At 36.4% G+C, this 19030-nt stretch overlaps 1 protein-coding gene across 1 annotated transcript; it reads right to left on the bottom strand.

The window, feature by feature from the left end:
• Positions 1 to 208: 208 nt before the first annotated feature.
• ARABIDILLO-2 lies at positions 209 to 10833 on the bottom strand. The gene is made up of 12 exons (XM_021945249.2): positions 8726 to 10833; positions 8417 to 8575; positions 8254 to 8334; positions 7997 to 8128; positions 6954 to 7081; positions 6173 to 6260; positions 4664 to 4758; positions 3867 to 3930; positions 2448 to 2623; positions 1586 to 1807; positions 943 to 1027; positions 209 to 811 (listed from the first exon to the last, which is right to left on the bottom strand). Exons 1-12 carry the CDS (start codon positions 10073 to 10075, stop codon positions 635 to 637), a joined length of 2757 nt encoding a protein of 918 aa, XP_021800941.2. The 5' UTR covers positions 10076 to 10833; the 3' UTR covers positions 209 to 634.
• Between the last annotated feature and the right edge of the window lie 8197 nt (positions 10834 to 19030).

Genomic DNA, 19030 nt, shown 5'->3' with positions numbered 1-19030 from the left:
GGAACCGGTGTTATCTATCTATGCCTATTTCCTTAATATAGGGTTTAGTTGATATTAGTTGAAACAAAGAGATAAACATGTATTTTATTCACAAAATACATCCTCAGAGGCATCACCTCGGAATACTGCCAGTACTAAAAAAACATTCTTAGATTATTAGTCCATTTCTTCAAAGCTGCAACTAAAAAGAAATGGGCAGAGAATCAACTAATGCAATTTTTCATCAGATTGTTGCCAGGACGAGTCTCAAACAGCTTTAATATATATCATTATATAGGAGACATCATCACAAAGAATACGAACAAAAATTGAAAATGGTTAAGGATACAAGTGCTTAAACTAATCCCCCATCTAAACAAACCTTTTTTTTCTTTATATGATTTGGTACAAAGGGGGTGGGTTACTTGAACCTAAATTAACCATCTTTATGCCTCAGAAATGGGGGACAGAAGAAAAAATGAAGATCAAGCTGATTTGTTGTCGGGGGAAGGTTTAGTTCTTTTACATGAAAGATTACAGAGAACAGCATGCATCCTTGTGGTGCGACATCCTGCTGTCCACGGAAGCTCATAACAAAGCATTAAATCAGCCTCCATCAACAACCCTAAACGGAGATGTTTTGCTGACAGATGAATTAGAGTGATGGTTCTATATGGTGATGCTCAAGATTGCGAAGCACAATTCTAGCAAAGATTTTGGCTTCAAGTGGAGCAGTTGCCGCAGCAGCTGCAGCCCGCAGAACGCGTGCTGCTCCTGCATTCTGCATAAGGCTGGCATGGTGCATGGCATGCCGGCCACCAGGAATGGTAAACTGCAGTTGAAAGAGTGCATACATAAAAGATTGTTCTCCTTAAATAAATATAGGATATCTGCATTGGCGGTGAACACCACCTGGAAATATACCCTTTCTCAAAGAGGGAGAGTCTAAATATGCACAATTACCTGAAGAAGAGCAAATGCAGCACATGCCTTGAGAACAGATGATGGATTCCGTAGCATGGTAACAAATCTTCCAATTTCAGCCCCGCTGACAGTACAAGGAAAAGTCAAAATTCTGACAGAAAAAAAGCAAATACTATGGGGAAAAATAAAAGTAGACCTCTCAATTGACAATATAAATGAACTTCCTGGCTAGATATACATAAACCAGAACAGTAAAGCAATCTTTGCACAAACATCAATCACTATAAGATAAATAAATAATCAATCGACACCCATAAACCAAGGAGATAAAAGTAATACTATCAAAAATAAAGTATCAAGTAATTTGGATTATATTTTAATGTTATTTGATAAATTTCAACCATAGCAAAAAGGTTCAAAGGTCCTGGAAAACATTGGAACTACGACTGTTGAATATGTTATAGATGACACATGATTTCCACAAAATGCATGGTATGCAGGAGTAACAATATTAATAAACTACGGACAGCTAACAGGCATTCAAGGGAACCAAATGAGTGGCTTAGAAGTTGGATGATTATATGCGTGTATAACCAAATGAAAGAAGATGAGAGGAAGGCCAAAGGAACAATGAGTTGAGTGATTATGGAAAAGGATCAACATGGCCAGAGAGAGAGAGAACCTGCATCTCAGATGTCCTGCTTCTTGAATACGAGCACCTTCAGTCACTTGTGCCAATGCTGCAGGGGCTGATGATGCTGCAGCAGCAGAAAACGTTTGTTGATCAGAAAATGTGAGGACAAAGGCCTCAATGTGCTTAAGAGCCATCCTTCTAGAGCCATCTAAGCTCACACTCTTTGAGATGCTTTCTGATGAAGTCCCTATCAAGGCAAATTCATCCATTCTGCACAGAGCATTAACTAACTTTAACATAAGAAGAAAAAAAAAAATTAAAGATGCATGTTACTCCCAGAAACAATTTTCATCCCAGTTCCATAGTGAGAAAAAATTTACTTCCCATGTAAATAATCATTATCATATACCTATGCCGTAGGAGACAGCAAAATTTCAAAAATGTCACAAAAAAATAAGCATAGCCACCAACTTCACATACTCTGACAGGTCGAGATGCGCACTCTAATAATATAGTGTGACTTATAAGCTGTAGGTATTTTTTAAATCAAGGTTTTCAACCAATGCAAGTTTTCTATATCTCTTTACTACAAGATATTCCTATATAACACACAAGAAAGTCAAAATTCCCAAAAAAATAAAAGGAAAACACTTCAAAGGATAAATTCCACCCATGGAAAAAATCTGAGGCATGATATTTGAATCAAAGGCTTCTACACCGAAATCATCTTGTCAGAGCTACCAGCAAAACCAGGTTTCCTTAAAAAGAATAAACCATAAGACTCAAAAGGATATTTAAACCCCATTACATATAGAACAAAAATCCAGGCATTCAAAAGAATCTTGAAACAAAATAAAGAGTATTATCCACACAGAAAACAACAAGGCTACAGTCACACTACAACAAGTACCTGCCATCAAACATGTACGCCAATGCCAATGCAGCCATGAAGCGAGCCATTTTTGACACCGATGAAGAACAAAGATTAACAAGCGCAGGAACACCTCCTTCTTCCACAATACGGAGAGCATTACCAGGGTTAAAAGCAAGATTCCAAAGAGCACCTGCAGCCGTTTCATGGACATCCTGAAAGTTGAAGAAAAAATTAAAATCATATCACTTTCATATTGTATGAAAAAGTAAAATCAAACAAAAAGAGGTTGATAGGAGACATGAGCAGATATCTGTAAGTACATGCACTAAACTCAATGAAGCATACCCCCTGAAGGACTATATCCACAAACCTTGAACAAAGACAAAGGTTAAATAACTAAAAAACTTTCTAATTGGAACACAAGTGAATTTATATGCAAGGCCCTGAGAAACTATACGCTTGAAAATATGTTACAGGTGTTTCCAAACAAGACCCAATATTCAATGACAGATTCATTATTTTGGAACTTTGAAGCAATATAAAAGCCTTCAAGCATCGTGCTGTTATTCAACACTAAATGGAAACCAAATAAAGAGTAAATGAATATAAGAACTTTCCTAATTTGACTCACAGCGAATACCGGATGTAGAGATCTTAGCTTCGGTTTCCAAAATTTCTAATATCTCATTATTTTACAGATTGTCGGCTATTATCTACTATAAAAAAAAGACACGCAAAACTACTCAAATACTATACTGTTTCATACTTAATTTCAAACTGAAGCACGCACTATCACTAAATTCGGCTTCTATATTTCATTTTGGAAAAACATATGTTCCCATAAATTGAGTAATCAATTCCAGAGCCTAGATGAGTGCAATCCACAACGACGGAGTACTATTAAACTTATTTCTGAAACAATCTTAGTAGTCAACGCAACTATCATTCTGTAACTATAAAAACCATCTGCAATTTTGATAAAATAAAAATAAAAAGATAATATTAAAATTTGCTTAACAGTGCTTCATTTCCCCTTATTGACCAAGAATATTCTGTTTACATAAGATAATTTTTCCCTTATAAATGTTTGTTTTACCAATTCACCCTAAATTTGGAAATTTCAAACATACTTGGCTTGTTTAAGAAATGTAATGCCATTATAAGAATTTCCGGATCAAGTTTTAGTGGCAGAATAGAAATTTCGTCATTTTTTTTCAAAGAAACCAACTTTTATTAAATGACGCAAGAAAGATACAGCAGAAGTGGCCAAGCAGGCCACAACCGAAAACAACAAACATCTAAAACGTCTAACACTACATGATTTGTTCCATTTGACGATATTTACTAATCTTGAAAATAACTACTGCTGCATTTGCCAACAAAGTTAAGACAACAGTTTAAAAATGGACCTTAAAGATTTCGAATGATAATTGAAAAAATAAAATAAATACTTACTGCAGCTTCAGAACGTGCCAATGCAATCAAAGGCACAACACCTCCTTCCCGTCCAATGGCAATGCTAACAACGAACAAAAAGTGAATATCAATAATTCCAGCATTGAACGAATAGTAAATATCCATATCATTGAAAGAACATGGGAGTCTTAAGACTACGATGGAATTCAAAAAACAACAATATGTGACTGGAGAACAAGGATATTTAGCAGATCACTAGTTATTTGATCCATTCATAAAAGGCATAAGTGAGTGATATTCTTTAAGAGCATAAGAATTGAGTAATTTTGAAAGGAATCATTCCAGAATGAAAAATGACCCCATTACCCAAATGAAGCATGATCAAGTAACACAACTAATTATAGGCATTCATCTTAATAAGTCCTTTAGATGGAATCTGGGTTCTAATAATTGCTCACAGATTAGATACTCGCTCGAGGTTTTCATGTATATTACACTTCTTTTTTCATGCGAGTCTACATAACCTGCCAGTTGACCCAATGGACAGCACACACACCGACCTCCCCCACCACCACCATTTCCTTCCTTTTATACATTCTACGCTTGTTTGGCAGCAAAAGTTTCAAGAAACTAATCATCACTGTCTAGCACCAGAGTGAGACCAGATATCTTACATTACATTCCAACAAGTTCAGTAATGATATAAGATACATACATTTGAAATAAATAAAAAACAATAGCTCCAAAAAGACATGCATTATCAGGCCAAACTCTATGTCTCATGTTAGTTTTTGAACTAGTCATTCCTAGTTGTGTTAAGAAGAGCAAGCACATACCTATTGGCTTCTGACACTGACAATCCCCATAGAGCACCAGCAGCCCTTTCTTGAAGACCTGGGGAGGCGTTTGAGCAGCCTTGTGCAAGAGCAACCTAAATAACCCACGTGAGATACATACAATGCAACTTTCTGGCGTATAATATAAAAAAATTGCACTTTAGCTAGTCAGGTCACTTAAGCTTAAACAAAACAACAATTTCAAAGTATCACTATTTTAGCTCAAATGAAAGATTGACCTGTTAAATTGTACCAAAACTTTTAAACAGTTTATATTTCCCTACTCAACTTGAAATCAGCATTTTCTCACATAAATGGGCATATACCAAAAAAAAATTGTGTCAAAATGCATCTGTTGGTGCAGCAAAAATGAAATGGGCTAGCATTACCAACATTCACATTTTTAACTCAAACTGACAAGAAACCAACTGGACCCAGATTATACGTTTGGATTTAAATTGTAATCTTGCATGACAAAAAACTAACAGTACATAAACAAAAACACACACAAAAATTGCTAGAAGTTATGCATGTTGGAAGGGTTTTCCCATCCTTCAGCTTAAAAATTGTGAGTCCAAATGCCATTCAAATTATCACCAAAAGGCTTGATGCAGATATGAAATGGTTCACACAAAGAAACTTCTAAAACCATCTGTTTTAATCAATTTCCTTTGATATTCTCGTAGATCCAGACCAGAAAGGTAACAAGTTTTGGTCAAACCCTAAAATGTGACATAGCTCTTACTAAAGACTCTTTCATAATAAAATAGCATTTATTACAGCATAGTAACAACCTATTAAATTCTCCAGAGAAAAGAAATAGTACATAAAAACAAGGGAAAAAGTTCAGCTTCAAGCAAAAAAGTTGAGAAAACTGAAATTAGCATACATATATATTTTTGAAAACCTAAAATAAAATTATATGGTTACAGTTTTGAATGAGCTAGGTCCCCTCACAGCATATCAGGGTAATACACTGCTTTCAAGGACAAAGACTGGGTTCAAACTTGGGCATTCTCCTCTAGTAGAATATCTTAATAAATTTAAAACAAATAAATGGCTTTTCCACTAATAAATAGAGAACAGATTTTAATGCAAAAACAACCTTTCCCATGAATCTCAAAAACAAGAAAAGGCAAAATCACTATACTTTCCTTATCAACTTCGGCCGACAGGAACATCTTCCATACGCACTCTTCATTATGCATCATAGTGAAAAAATTGGTATTTTCAATTATCATTTTCAACAAGTAGTAATTTTTAGTGCAAAGAGTTCCAATCAATTATTTTTGTTGCCCGAGTCAGCAAGCAACCTCTATGACAGAAAGCATTAAGAGATTAAGAAGCTATTTCTACATAGGACCAAACAATTTTCTTCCTCTAAAGCACATCAAGCAATATACTTATCCAGAAACACTTTCTTTCTTTTAGGGATTTGAATGAGAAGCTAGCATGGATACTACTGGCATTATAGGGTTGTGATCAATGAGGGTAAATAATATATCATACCAAGGCCTCAACACCGCCGGCTGCAGCAATTGCTTCTCGGTTTCTGTCATCGAACGATAGATTCCACAATGCACCAGCTGCCTCTTGCCTGTTAAACAGGAAAACAAGGTATAGTTTTACCTTGGTTGCACAGATAGAAGTTGACAAAGCTATAAACAAAATGAAGAGAGTGAAAAACCAATTGGTCATGAGTTGGAGAGGCCTAAGACATTATATTGTAACACTAGGCTTTACACTCCCAATGTGGGATATACTCTCAACATGCCCTCTCACGTGTGGTAGCCAAACACAGATAACTTATATTGGGTGACGTAGGAGCGTGTTTGGCCGCTAGGCCTAACCTGTGAATTTCTTGCCTAATACTATGTAGAAGTTAGGGCATCCAACCCAAAACCAATTTGCCATGAGTGAAGAGGCCTTTTCACATTATATGTTGTAACTCAAGACTTTGCATTCCCGAAATGAGACCCTCTCAACAAGTCTAAAGCTTAAGCATACCAATGAACATTTCTTAACAATTGAAAACTTTCTTATTACTTTTGTTCCTTAATTGAGATTCTGCTTCCTTTTATTGTGGTGTTTGGTGGAGGAGGAAGAGGAAGAGGGAGCAGAGGTACCTTGTTGCATTGGTGTGTATACAGAATTAATTAAGAATAAAAAAATTCACTGGAATGAAAGTATATGTAGATGACAAAAAAATATCAAGCGAATACAAATAAATTCACCCAAAATATTCGAGTAGCTTAAACAATAATGTAAAATGTAATCCACAGTAAACTACCTGACACCTTCATGAGGAGATTGTGTAAGCTGAACAAGTGCTTCAAGAGCACCTGCCTCTTGTCCAACTGCAGCATTATTACTATTACTATCTCCATGAGCAGCCAAATTCGCCAAGGCACGGGCAGCCTGATATAGCCAGAAGTGCATTAAATAATTTGCTAGAAAGCAACGCACAATGCACAAGTACACTAGCACACACACAGGTGCATAAACAAGAGGGAAGTAGGGGAGAGAGAGAGAGAGAGAGAGAGAGAGAGGATCCCATTGTAAGATGCACACCAAACTAGATAATATTTGACATTTGAAAATACATTTTAATTAAGAAATAAAAAATTCCTAGCCCATACCATTTTAGTACCAAAGTGCTGAAAGAAAAAACATGTGGGGTTAGGTATTATCGATGAGGCTGAATGAAAGGGAATCCAATACAATAGTGAACGGATGTCACTAGAAGATCCAGTCAATACATAGAATAAGGAAAACTTTTCATAAATTTAATGTTATACTGCCTGCCATAAGTCCAAGCCATGAATTGGCACTTAGATACGGAGGCACACCATATGAGCCTTAGACCGAGACAGGCTTTCAGAATCATAAGAAAATAGTATGAGATTCTTATAAACAAAGGACAAACCAGTCACCACAACCTGAATCTTGACGAGGTGGGTGTCAAGGTCAAAACCACAATAATCAAGACCAGATTTGAAGGTTTCTTGAAAATATGCTTTTCCTAAAACGTCAACCATCTTTAGCTATACAATAGATTATACACAAGCTCAAGTTGAGTCTTTGTTGAGTTGTCATTTGGAGCTTAGCAATATTATAAGATCAAATGATCCAATTGAGCCCACCAAACTTATAGCAATATTTAAAATAAGTAGTGAGAAGGCTTCTAAGTTAGTCTAAAGAAACAAACATGTAGGCATCAAGAAAGCAAGCAACATTGATTTCTGAAATTTTATTTACAAATCACTTAAGTGGGCATCCTAGAGATTTCAGTATGCACATCCAGGATACTGTGACAATGAAAAGATTTACTACCTGCTCTTGCACTCCCTCAAACTTGCAGTTACGAGCAAGCATCACCAAAGCCTGCACACCACCTGCCACTGCAACCTCTGTGCTACACTTGTCATCAGCAGCTAAATTCGCCAGTGCACCAGCTGCACGTTCCTGAAATGACACACATGGGAAGCAAGCCACAACTTTAATCACCATGCAACAGAACCCCAAGTGTATTGCATGACATGTTAGCCTTGTATGGAAAGAGAAAAATACGGGACAAAAAGGTAATGTACCAGAACTCCATCACCACCAGAGGACCATTTGAAGATAAGATCAACTAAAGCTTTTACTCCACCAGCCTCCGCAATGGCACCCTAACCAGAAAATTTAATTTATTACAAGGAAAATTTTGGGGTATATGTCGGTGAGAAAACAATAGATTGTAAACTATCAAACCTTGTGCTCTTCTCCAACGGAAAGATTCCAGAGTCCTCCAGCAGCCTCTTCTGCAACCAGCCTGTTCATAGACCTTGCCAAACCAGCAAGAATATTGATTCCTCCTTCCTCAGCAACAGCTTTTGCAACATTGGCATTAACAGACAAGTTTGCTATAGCCTATTCAAATAACAAATAGGAAAAGGAAAGTCAGCCTAATTCCACATCTACATCACCTAATAACCAGTTCCTATACTGACCAAATAAAACAAGTATTAGTTCAAAAGAGGAGTATCCATAATTACATGAAGAAGAAGAAAAAAAAATAACCTTAGCAGCCTCTGATTGGAGCCCTTCCCTCCAAGATTTTGCTAGGTTTAGGAGAAGGCGTATGCCACCATCCCGCATAACTGCTTCAGCCCTCCCGCAATCTATGCTAGCATTTTCATCATCAATAACAACAAAAGTTGCAAGTCCTGTAGCTGCCCTTTCTTGAACATCCTCTTGTGAGCTTTGCATTAAATTGAGCAACAATGATGCGCCCTGCTTGAGCCAAAAAACATCTAAACCCTGTTGATTGCTCTCGGCAATGCGCAAAAGAGTATGAGAGAGAATCCACTCAATCCAAGTCATTATGTCATCCAAGTTCTTATCCTTGTTCTTTGAATTCCTCCAATCCAAAAACACATTCTTCCCTTTCTTTGTAATGTCGACTAATAAAAAAGCTATTTCTTTCATAATTTCTGTAAAACGGGCAAGTAACAATTTATTTTTATATTTACGAGGAGCAAAGTTGGTGTCTTCTTCAAGCACAGGACAATTCAAGGCACATAAAACCTTCAAGCTCTGTGATGATGATAATAACCGTGAAACAGCTGCCGAACCAATATCAGTTCTTGAAACATCTAGCCCAGTCAAGTTAGGCAACTTATGCCAAAGATGTGAAACCACACCCCATTTCATATTTGACGTCCCTGCTACAGAGAGAAAACGAACTGATAAAACATTTCCCAATGCCATCTCGTCAATGTTCAGACAGTCTATGAACCCGATATCAGTCAAATTTTGACAATTCTTAGTTAAAGCAATAATAGCATCAGCGTGAACATCCCTAATTCCCGAAAGTCGGAGCTTTTTCAATTTAGGACAGCAAATAGCTATTGCTTTTATAGCATCACTGCTAATCCTTTCACAGAAATCTGGCCCAAGCTGGAGGCTTTCAAGTGCCTCGTGCCGAGCCACAATCACAGAAAGTGTAGCATCAGTTATTTTTCTGCAGTAATCACCACTTATTTCACGTAAATTCCTGGCCCGAAGATGCAATATTGCATCAGCAGATTCTGCTCCCCGAAACCGAAGCTTCTGAAGATTCACACATCTTGCAGCAAGTGAAGCTGCCATGGCATCATTGCATTTGTGTGCCCTAAGATCCAAAGAGGTCCACAAACATGGAGAAATTCCAAGAACTCTCCATGTTTTGCAAGTTGATGATAAGCTTGCCCGATCACGATAGTTCAGGCACGAAAACAACTGGATTACTGTATCATCTGGCAAACTAGTCCAATCAACAATCCAATTTTGCACTGAACCTGAAACTTCTTCTTCAATTTCTGGATAACAAGGCAAAACCAACTTCTCCTTACCCTTCCTAGCCACCTTCCGCCGCACCCTACGACTCATATCTCAATCAATATACACAGACCCAGAAACCAATAGTCCAAAACCATTCAACTTCACAATACCCAAATCTTATGACCAGTGAAGAAACACGCACAGACCCAGAGACATGTAACCTTTAAACTCAAATCCCAAGTTCTAAAACCAGTAGGGAGAACACGACAAGCCCAGAAACCAATACTGTTCGCCCCAAAAACCCTAATGCTCAGACAAGAAAGTAATTGTATATGTAGTAAACAAAATTAAAAGGTTAACAATATACAACAATCCAAGTCTACCGATTTCAAACACCCAACGAAATCTGGTATCCTAAATGCATTACACAGAAGGGATTATATGGTTTCTGTCAAACCTGCGAGCTGAGGCTATGTGGATACCCTTAAATCTTCAAGCTTTCCAACAAAATCATATGCCTTTTATAGAATTGCTTTCTAGAAGCTGCAAATAGAGCTTTTGATTGATGAGAGAGTGAGCGAGGGAGAGAGGAGATAGAGCTGAACAAGGGTCGGAGAAAATTCAGGTGTGTTTTGACAGAGAGAAAGAGGATAGCAAAGCCAAACCCTCAAAGCAGGTATCTACCCCTCTCCCCAATAGCCTTCGCTTCTTGTTTTAGTGCACCAAATGAGAGAGAAAGAGGGAGGAGGGTATGCCTGTGGAGATATTGGGATAAAAGGAGAGAAGAATTACAGCATTGAGGTGTGAGGAGCCAGAGAAGAATGGTGTGAAAAACCATATAGCTCATCAAGGAGCATCAAAAATCAATAACCTCCATTATATAGTTTGCAATATTTGGTGCTTCGGAAAACAACAATTTTTGGGTTTTGCAATTGTTGGACCAAAAAAAAATTGTATACAATCCTTATTCTTTATCAATTTTTATTGTTTTACCAAGGAAATCAAATAGATATAAAATCTCATGAAAACAAATGCATTGGGAAATCCCTCTTCTTTTTACCCCAAATTTTCATTCCCTTTTTGTTTTTAATTGTGGATTTCAATATACTTCTAATGCATCCGCTTAGACAAAAATAAAGATTGGGTCGAGCTCTTAGTTTGTGTCAAGGTAATAATTGTGAATAGTCATTGACTCCTAGGGAAAAGGTGGAAGAGTGAGCCCCATTATGTGACATACAGTTACATCATCTTTTCATATGTAATGTGAAAAATCATACGTCTTCTAAGTCCCATATTTTTAATGTTGGCATTGTTTTGTTTACATGAACAAGCATGTGCACGGCTAGGGGTTTGTTGGTCAAATGAGTAAGAGCCTTTATCCTTACATTCGAAGTCCTAGGTTCAATTTTCTCCACGTTTCAATATCGCTTGTTAAAAACAAGCATATGTATGTATTTAGGCTCACAAGGAACACAACATTCCTCCATCATGTTGATTCTCAAGTTGAGAACTAAAGCATCTACAATTCTATTGATTCGTTCTTGTCATTCCATTTTTTTTTCTAATTAATACAAAGGGAACTCTTTTCATGAGCTAACAACCAATGGTCAATTGGTTGATATATCCATTGTTCTAAGTATTACATGCATGCATTCATTCATCAACATTGTCTACTTTATTCTTTCACTTTTTGTTTCATTTATGAATAGTATTTTCTCTTAAGTGGTGAATGATGTATTTATTTCCAACTACAGTTCTTGATATGAATTTTATCACTTGAATTTTTTGGTGAAAGAAGAATAGGAACCTCAAATACACTATATCTTACTTGACATTGTCCATGCGGATCCCATAAAGATAGGAACTTTCGAGAACACTCTCAACTTTATCATCAACCCCATTTTATAGAGCATGAAACCCTAAAAGACTAGGAAAATCAAATTATCAACCGAGAGAAATTGGAAGAAAAAAAAAGAGGTAAGTAAAACATAATATAGAAAAAAATCTAAAACTACTTAAATTCAACTCAAAAATCCTAAATTCAATGGAAAGAAGAAACTGTAAATAAAAATATAAAATTGGAAAGTCTGCATGGCCAGCGATTATATACGGAAATATTTTTGCTTACTACTTTAACCCAAAGTGTATTCTCACCAGTATTCTCAATACTTGACACACGTGTCCATAAACATAATCATGGTTAACTTTTTACTTTGTATTTATGGAATCATAGTTATCTATATGGACATGTGTCAAGTGTTAAGAAGGGTAGTGAAAATACACATTGGGTAAAGTGGTGAGCAAAAATGCTCTCATCATATACAAGAGGTTGCTTCCTTAATCCATCTTACTCTTTGAATATTCTTTCGTTTTATGGCATATTTACTAATTAGGAATGATAGTGTAAAGAATGGGATCCCCATTCAAGGTCATTCTAGTATTCACTAACACTTCGAGAATCAAAACAAGAGTGGGACTCGTATAAAATCAGCAATCACACCCATGCTATTTAAAGAGTGAGACTCCATAGTGAACAGGTGGTAATTGATGGTAATCATGGATCATCAGTAATCACTCTAATTAATACTCACTGCTATTCCAAGTTAATAAACATGTCATTAGACTGCATATTATCATACGTGACTTATCGAGTGTATTGAGTTGCATGCCAAATTGAATTTATAACTAAACCATAAAGAAATTTTCAGTTTTTTTTCATCAACTAAGTGTTGAACACAACACATTTTAAGCTCCCGATCCACGGCCCATGCTTCCAATCGTAAGTCAAGGAACAAAAACCTTTCCACTTAAATTTTTGGATGTATTTGTCTTCTTCGAGCTTTAAATGTAAAATCTCTCATTGTCCCTCCAAAATTTGTTTTACTGATTCCTTGTACTCTCGAGTTGCTAGGATTTTTTGTGTGTGCCTAATCTTATAGAATTTATGTCATAGTTTGGAGATCAAAGACTCATAAAACCCTTTGAATGCTATAATTTCCTAATGTTGGGAAAAATCCCAAAATTTTAGTCAACCAATTATTGAGGTTGTACAAGTTGTGTATTGATATATGTTTGGTCAACTTTGCACTACTTTACGTGAAATTTGATGCATTTATTCGTACTTGTTATCTTTCATACCCTTGGGGTTGATTTTTTTTCCTAATATGGAAGAATTGTAAAACAATGGTCAACCCTATATGTTCACATTCACGATTAGAGTTCGATTCTAGCCGTCTCCTCGTAATGGCATAGTTTTATAAATATGCTTGTTTACATGATACATCAACTATTGGAAATCTATTCATAGTCGTTCCCATTTGTTTTATTAACTTACATTATCTATTTCATCCCCGTAACTCGGATGGCCAATTCTTCATTTTCTGTTTGCAACTCAAATTTTCTTCCTCAAATTTCTTTCAAATAATGCTTTGAATTTGGCTTCCTATTAAAGCATACATGGTTGTAAACCTTTTCTCCTAATAGATAGCTATAGTTTGATACGGTTTCATTAAACCCTACTAGCGTCGTTGTAGCTGGAAGAAACGTTTGCTTCTATAGTTTCGAGAGCCTACCTGGTTGTAAATGGGATGTGTAGGCATAATTGTGAAGGAAATTAAAGCACCAATGTTTCAATCATCTTGGAATTGCTTGTGCCACGGCAAAAATGTTTTCCATCCTTGTTTTTTAGATTCTCTCCTATATGTTCCAATGAAACTTGTAAGCCCCCTTAGTCATCATCGGATTCGGATTATTTGTTTCCATCAAGTAAAAGATACTAAAATTTGGCACAAAAAAAAGTAGAAGATACTAAAAGAGGAAGCCCCATTCATAATATTGCATCCAACAATGGTTATGAGTTGTCTGATCTACTCCGGTGCCCCATTCTCATTAAAGCTTGAGTGTTTCAAGCTCCTTGTGGAATCTTCTTGCAACGAGGGACCGTTAAATTGAAAAAATAAATAAAAAATTGCTGGCGCTAGAAGTTGGGTCAACGAGGTAGGCCTGCTTCAAAACACACACGCACTCCAAAAATCCGGTCGATGTATTGTGGTCAACCCGAATGGGCTGCGTCCACATTAGGTTGTATCAATTTTATTATTATTATTTTTTTTAATGAGCTGGGGTTGAAAGTAGATTGCTAGCTCGAATTGATGGTATTCATAAAGCTTTGTGTAAAGGTCCTAATATTTTTGGGCTTCTAAGATATAGGTCCATTTTCATCAAGATGTAATGAATGCAGTCCACATGCTTTCGCTTTTCAATTGCAGTCCACTCTCACCAAGTAATCAATTAGTATGTCCATAATTTTTAAAGAATTTATAGTATATGCCATTATCATAAAAAAGGAATTATATGAAAACACTTTCTTAAAATTTGGTGTGTGTTTCCTTATATACGACGTTTCCTCTTATATATATATATATATATACCTTGGAAATTAATCTTGTTCAGGATTTTAATAATGTGCTTGAGCAGGAAGCTTTATTTTGGAAGCAGAAATCCAGAGTTACTTGGCTTCATGAGGGTGATAGAAACACAAATTTGTTTTCTTCTTCATCTTGCTACTATTATTAGACGGAGGAGGAACAAGATTGAGAGATTAAAGAATAACAGTGGTGATTGGATTGTGGAGGCTATGGGCATGAAGACTTTGGCTGTTGATTATTTTGATGGTCTTTTTTCCTAATGATCGTGTGATTGTGAAAGATATAGATATTCCTAATTTTTTTTCCTAAAATTGAAGTTGATGATCTGAAGTATTTGGTCGTTTCAACATTAGAGGACTCAAATCTCCTAGGATAGATGGCTTTCCTGCTTGTTTCTATGAGAATAAGTGGCAGCAATGTGGTGAAGATATTTAAGCAAAGGAGGCTTTCCAAGATTGTCAAGTTCATGAGAAACTTAATCGGACTATTATCAGTTATCACTTTGGTGCCTAAGGTGGAAAGTCCTATTTCTATGGTGCATTTTTGCCTCATCAGTCTTTGCTCTACTTTGTATAAAGTTGTCTCCAAGATTATTGTTGCTCGGCTTAGGCCAATTTTGCCCGATCTTCTCAGCCCCAATCAGGTCAGTTCTATCCGTGGTTGTCATTTCACGGACAATATTATTATTGCTCAGGAATTAATACATAAATTTAAGATATCCAAAGGGAAGAAAGGTTTTATGATATTTCTATGGAAAATTGATCTTTCTAAAGCATACGATGGATTAAACTTGAATTTTGTTTAATATGTGCTTGTGGAGTTGAGTCTGCCTTCCAGCATTATTAAGTTGATTATTAATTATGTTTCCACTGTGGAGTATCAAATTTGTTTTAATGGTGAGTTGACTAACTCTTTCAAACCTAAGAGGGGTATTAGACAAGGAGATCCATTGCCTTTTTATTTCTTTGTTCTATGTATTGAGAAGTTGTGTCACCTAATACTTGATGCTACTAGAAGGGGAGATGGAAACCTGTGAAATCCTCTCAATTTGGACCAGTTGTATCTCATCTTTTCTTTGTGGATGATTTGGTTCTGTTTGCTAAACCCAGTTCTCATCAAGCAAAGGTGTTGAAGACTTGTTTGGAAACTTTTTGTCAAGCTTCTGGTCAAACAATCAATTTTGGTAAATCTTCTATTTTTTTGCTCTCCTAACACTTGTAAAGAGATAGCTAAGGAGATAAGATTTATATGTGGTTCTCCTCAAGACTTTGGGAATTATTTGGGTAATGCTTCTACTTCATTATCGATGTAGAAAGGCTATCTATAACTAGTTGGTTGATAAAGTGCATAGAAGGCTTGCTGCTTGGAAGTGTAAGTTCCTCTCTTTATCTGGTAGAGCTACTTTAATTCAATTTGTTACTGCTATTGTTCCTATATATGCAATGTAGATAGCCAAATTGCCTAGCAGTCTTTGTAATGATCTTGATGGTTTGAATCGCAACTTCTTTTGGGGTGGGAGTGAGAAGAAGAGTAAGATCCATCTTTGTCAATGGGATCTAGTTTGTAGGCCTAAAAGCAAAGGTGGATTGGGGTTTAAAAGGTTGTTTCTATGAACCAAGCTCTTTTAGCTAAGATTGCTTGGAGGGTGGATGTGAAAGACAAGGGTTTATGGGCTCAGATATATGATGCTAAGTATCTCAAAGGCAATTCTAGTTTAGATGATTATGTGTCTTATAGGCAGGATTGTTCCTCTACTTGGAGAGGTGTGCTTCATGGGGCTGAGCTTTTAAGGAAATGTATGGTTTGGAGGATTGTTACAGGCGTAGTACTAAGTTTTGGAAGGATAATTGGATCAATAATGCTCCTTTGATGCAGCTAAGAATATTAGTGATGTGAATTATACCGTTTCCAGTTTATTTAAGGATGGTTGGTGGGATATTGATAAGTTAAGCGGGGTTTTGTCTGATGATATAGTACAAAAAATCATTAGTTCTCCTGTGTTTAAGAGTCATATGCAAGATTCTCAAATTTGGAGCTTCTCTTCCAATGGACTTTTCTCTGTGAAATCTGCTTTTATTATTTTTCTCTCGTTGCTCTCCTTGGCCTGATTCTGATTGGAAGTTTTTGCGGCTGTAAAAAATTTCTGATTGGTGCTTTCTTTCATTGGCCTATTGAATTTGTTCTTCATATCCTTCGTGACTCTTATAAGGCTAAGGCTGTGTGGGAGTCTATTTTATCTCGTCTCTTAATCACTGTGCTGATTTCTTTCATATGGATTTTCAGCCTTGGCAGAGAATTAATTTGTTGTCTAAGATGGTTTCGGCTGGGGGTGTGCCTTGGACTCAAGTTTTTTATTTTACTTGCTGGTATATTTGGAAATGGAGGAATTTCCAAGTGTTTAATGATGATACAAATTTTTTTTTTTTTTTGGGTAAATACCAAGAGGTGTCCCCACACCCAACAAGTGGGATTAATCCCTGCTCGGGGTTCGGCTTGTCTTTGGCCACAAAGTGCTTCTAACGGGTTTCGAACCCTGCCATTGAGGCATTAGGTAGCTCGCCAGATGAAGGTGGCAGTTTTCCAACCGCACCACACCTTGTGGTTTGTGATATAAATTTATCCATTGACCCTTTAAAGAGTATTATTAATGTTGTGCAAGAGTGGTTTCAAGCTTCTCATATGCTTACGATTGAATCGTTTGAGGTTCATGCCTTTTTTGCTTGGGAACCTCCTATGTTGGTTTTTAAAAGTTGCATGTTGATGGCACTAGGAAAACTGGGTCGGGACTTATTGGTGCCGGAGGGGTTATTCGAGATGCTTATGGGAATTGGTTATGTGGTTTTTCAGTGAATTTAGGTCAGGGGCAGATCCTTGAGGCTGAAATATGAGGTTTGTTTTTTGGTTTGAAATTGGCTGTTGAGAAAGGTATTGCTAATCTCATTATTGAGATGGACTCTGCAGTTGCAGTTGATCTTGATCTTCATCCTCTTGCATCTTTATTGCCTAGCTGCTGGCAGTTAATGCAGCAAATAGATAGATGCAGCCTTCACCTTATATACAGGGAAAGGAATAGTGCTACTGATTGGATGGCTAACAGAGACTCGGGTAATGGCCTAATAGTAATGGATAATGCTCTAAACTTCTCTTATCAAAAAACGACAATGGGGGAAAAGTATAAAAGAAAAAGTGGATCCCTATATATATAAAGAGTATAGCCTATTTATTAAAAAAAGAGTAATGTTATTTGGACACACAACATTGACACACTTAATTGACACCCGCTGATGTGTCAATGTATCATTCGCTGAACAGAAAACGAGGAGAAAAGAAGAGCAAATGATACATTGACACATCAGCGGGTGTCACTAAGTGTGTCAATGTTGTGTGTCCAAATAGCATTACTCTTAAAAAAAAGTAAAAAAAAATAGAGTCAAGTAAAGTCGTCCCACTATACTAATTTTTAAAAATAGGAAAAACCGAGTATAGCCGCGCGGCTATACAATTTTTAAAAAAATATTAGAAAACCGGCTATACTATTTCTTTTAAAAAAAATTGAAACAACGTTAGTATTTCCGGCCGACTACACTATTTCTTTTTTAAAAAATTTGAAAAAACCGAGTATAGCTGCTCGGCTATACTATTTCTTTTTTCTTTTTTTAAAATAGAGTATAGCCGCGCACGACTATACTATTTCTTTAAATAAATAAAAAAAATAGAAAACCAAGTATAGCCGACCGGCTATACTATTTCTTTAAATAAAAAAATTGGGCTAATAAAAAAAATTAAGCAAAAAGGACCCTTGAAGTTGCATTAGTTTATATTTTATAGATATTAAGTTGGTATAACCGTGTGGCTATAAAAATAAAATACGTACGTGTTTTATTCCGCAAAATTTTGGCAAGTTACAACTTAAAAGTTCAGCCACTATATAATATTTTCACATAATTTATTTAACTATTTGCATATATATTATTTGTATTCAATAATATGTGAGAATTATGTGTATAATACGTGAATTTTTTGTTTATTATTGAAAAGTTAGTGCAAAATAGGTGTATTAAACATGAAAAACTCATACATACATGTTCAATACGAGTATTGTATGTTTGATTTTTTTTTAAAAGGTGAATTTTACTGAGTTTTTAAGACGTATACAAAGCACGAATGTAATATTGAAAAATAAGTACGTACCTGTATTGTTGATACCTCATACAATCACCATGAGCCGAGCCTATTGTGAATGACATTCGATCATAGTAGGCTAGGTCACTCACATACCGACCCGACCACATATGATACCGTCGGTGTCAACGATGAAGCTCTTCGGAGATAATATGATGAAGCAGGAGTTGAACCAGTGATCGGAGGTCTAGTAGCCGACCCTACCACTGTGGATCTATGTCTTTCCACCAGAAGAGCTTTAATGGAACAGCCTGGCAAGAGGGAAAGGTCGGTGAGTGCACGTCCCTTCCTTGGCCAGGTGTCGACGTACCCTTCATTCTCGGGAGAACAGGCCAGTGATGAAGAGAGATCATTTAATAACACCTCCCATCCTTACCTACCTGTCACTTCGCCACTTGACCCCTGTCAAGAAGTAGGTTGATCAGAAGCAGAACATTAAATATAACTCAATCCA

Source organism: Prunus avium, chromosome 2, assembly GCF_965620075.1.
Source record: "Prunus avium chromosome 2, drPruAviu1.hap1.1, whole genome shotgun sequence".
NCBI classification, from domain to species: domain Eukaryota; kingdom Viridiplantae; phylum Streptophyta; class Magnoliopsida; order Rosales; family Rosaceae; genus Prunus; species Prunus avium.
Note: the sequence above shows the minus strand (reverse complement) of the source record. Positions and strands in the feature narration are given on the sequence as shown.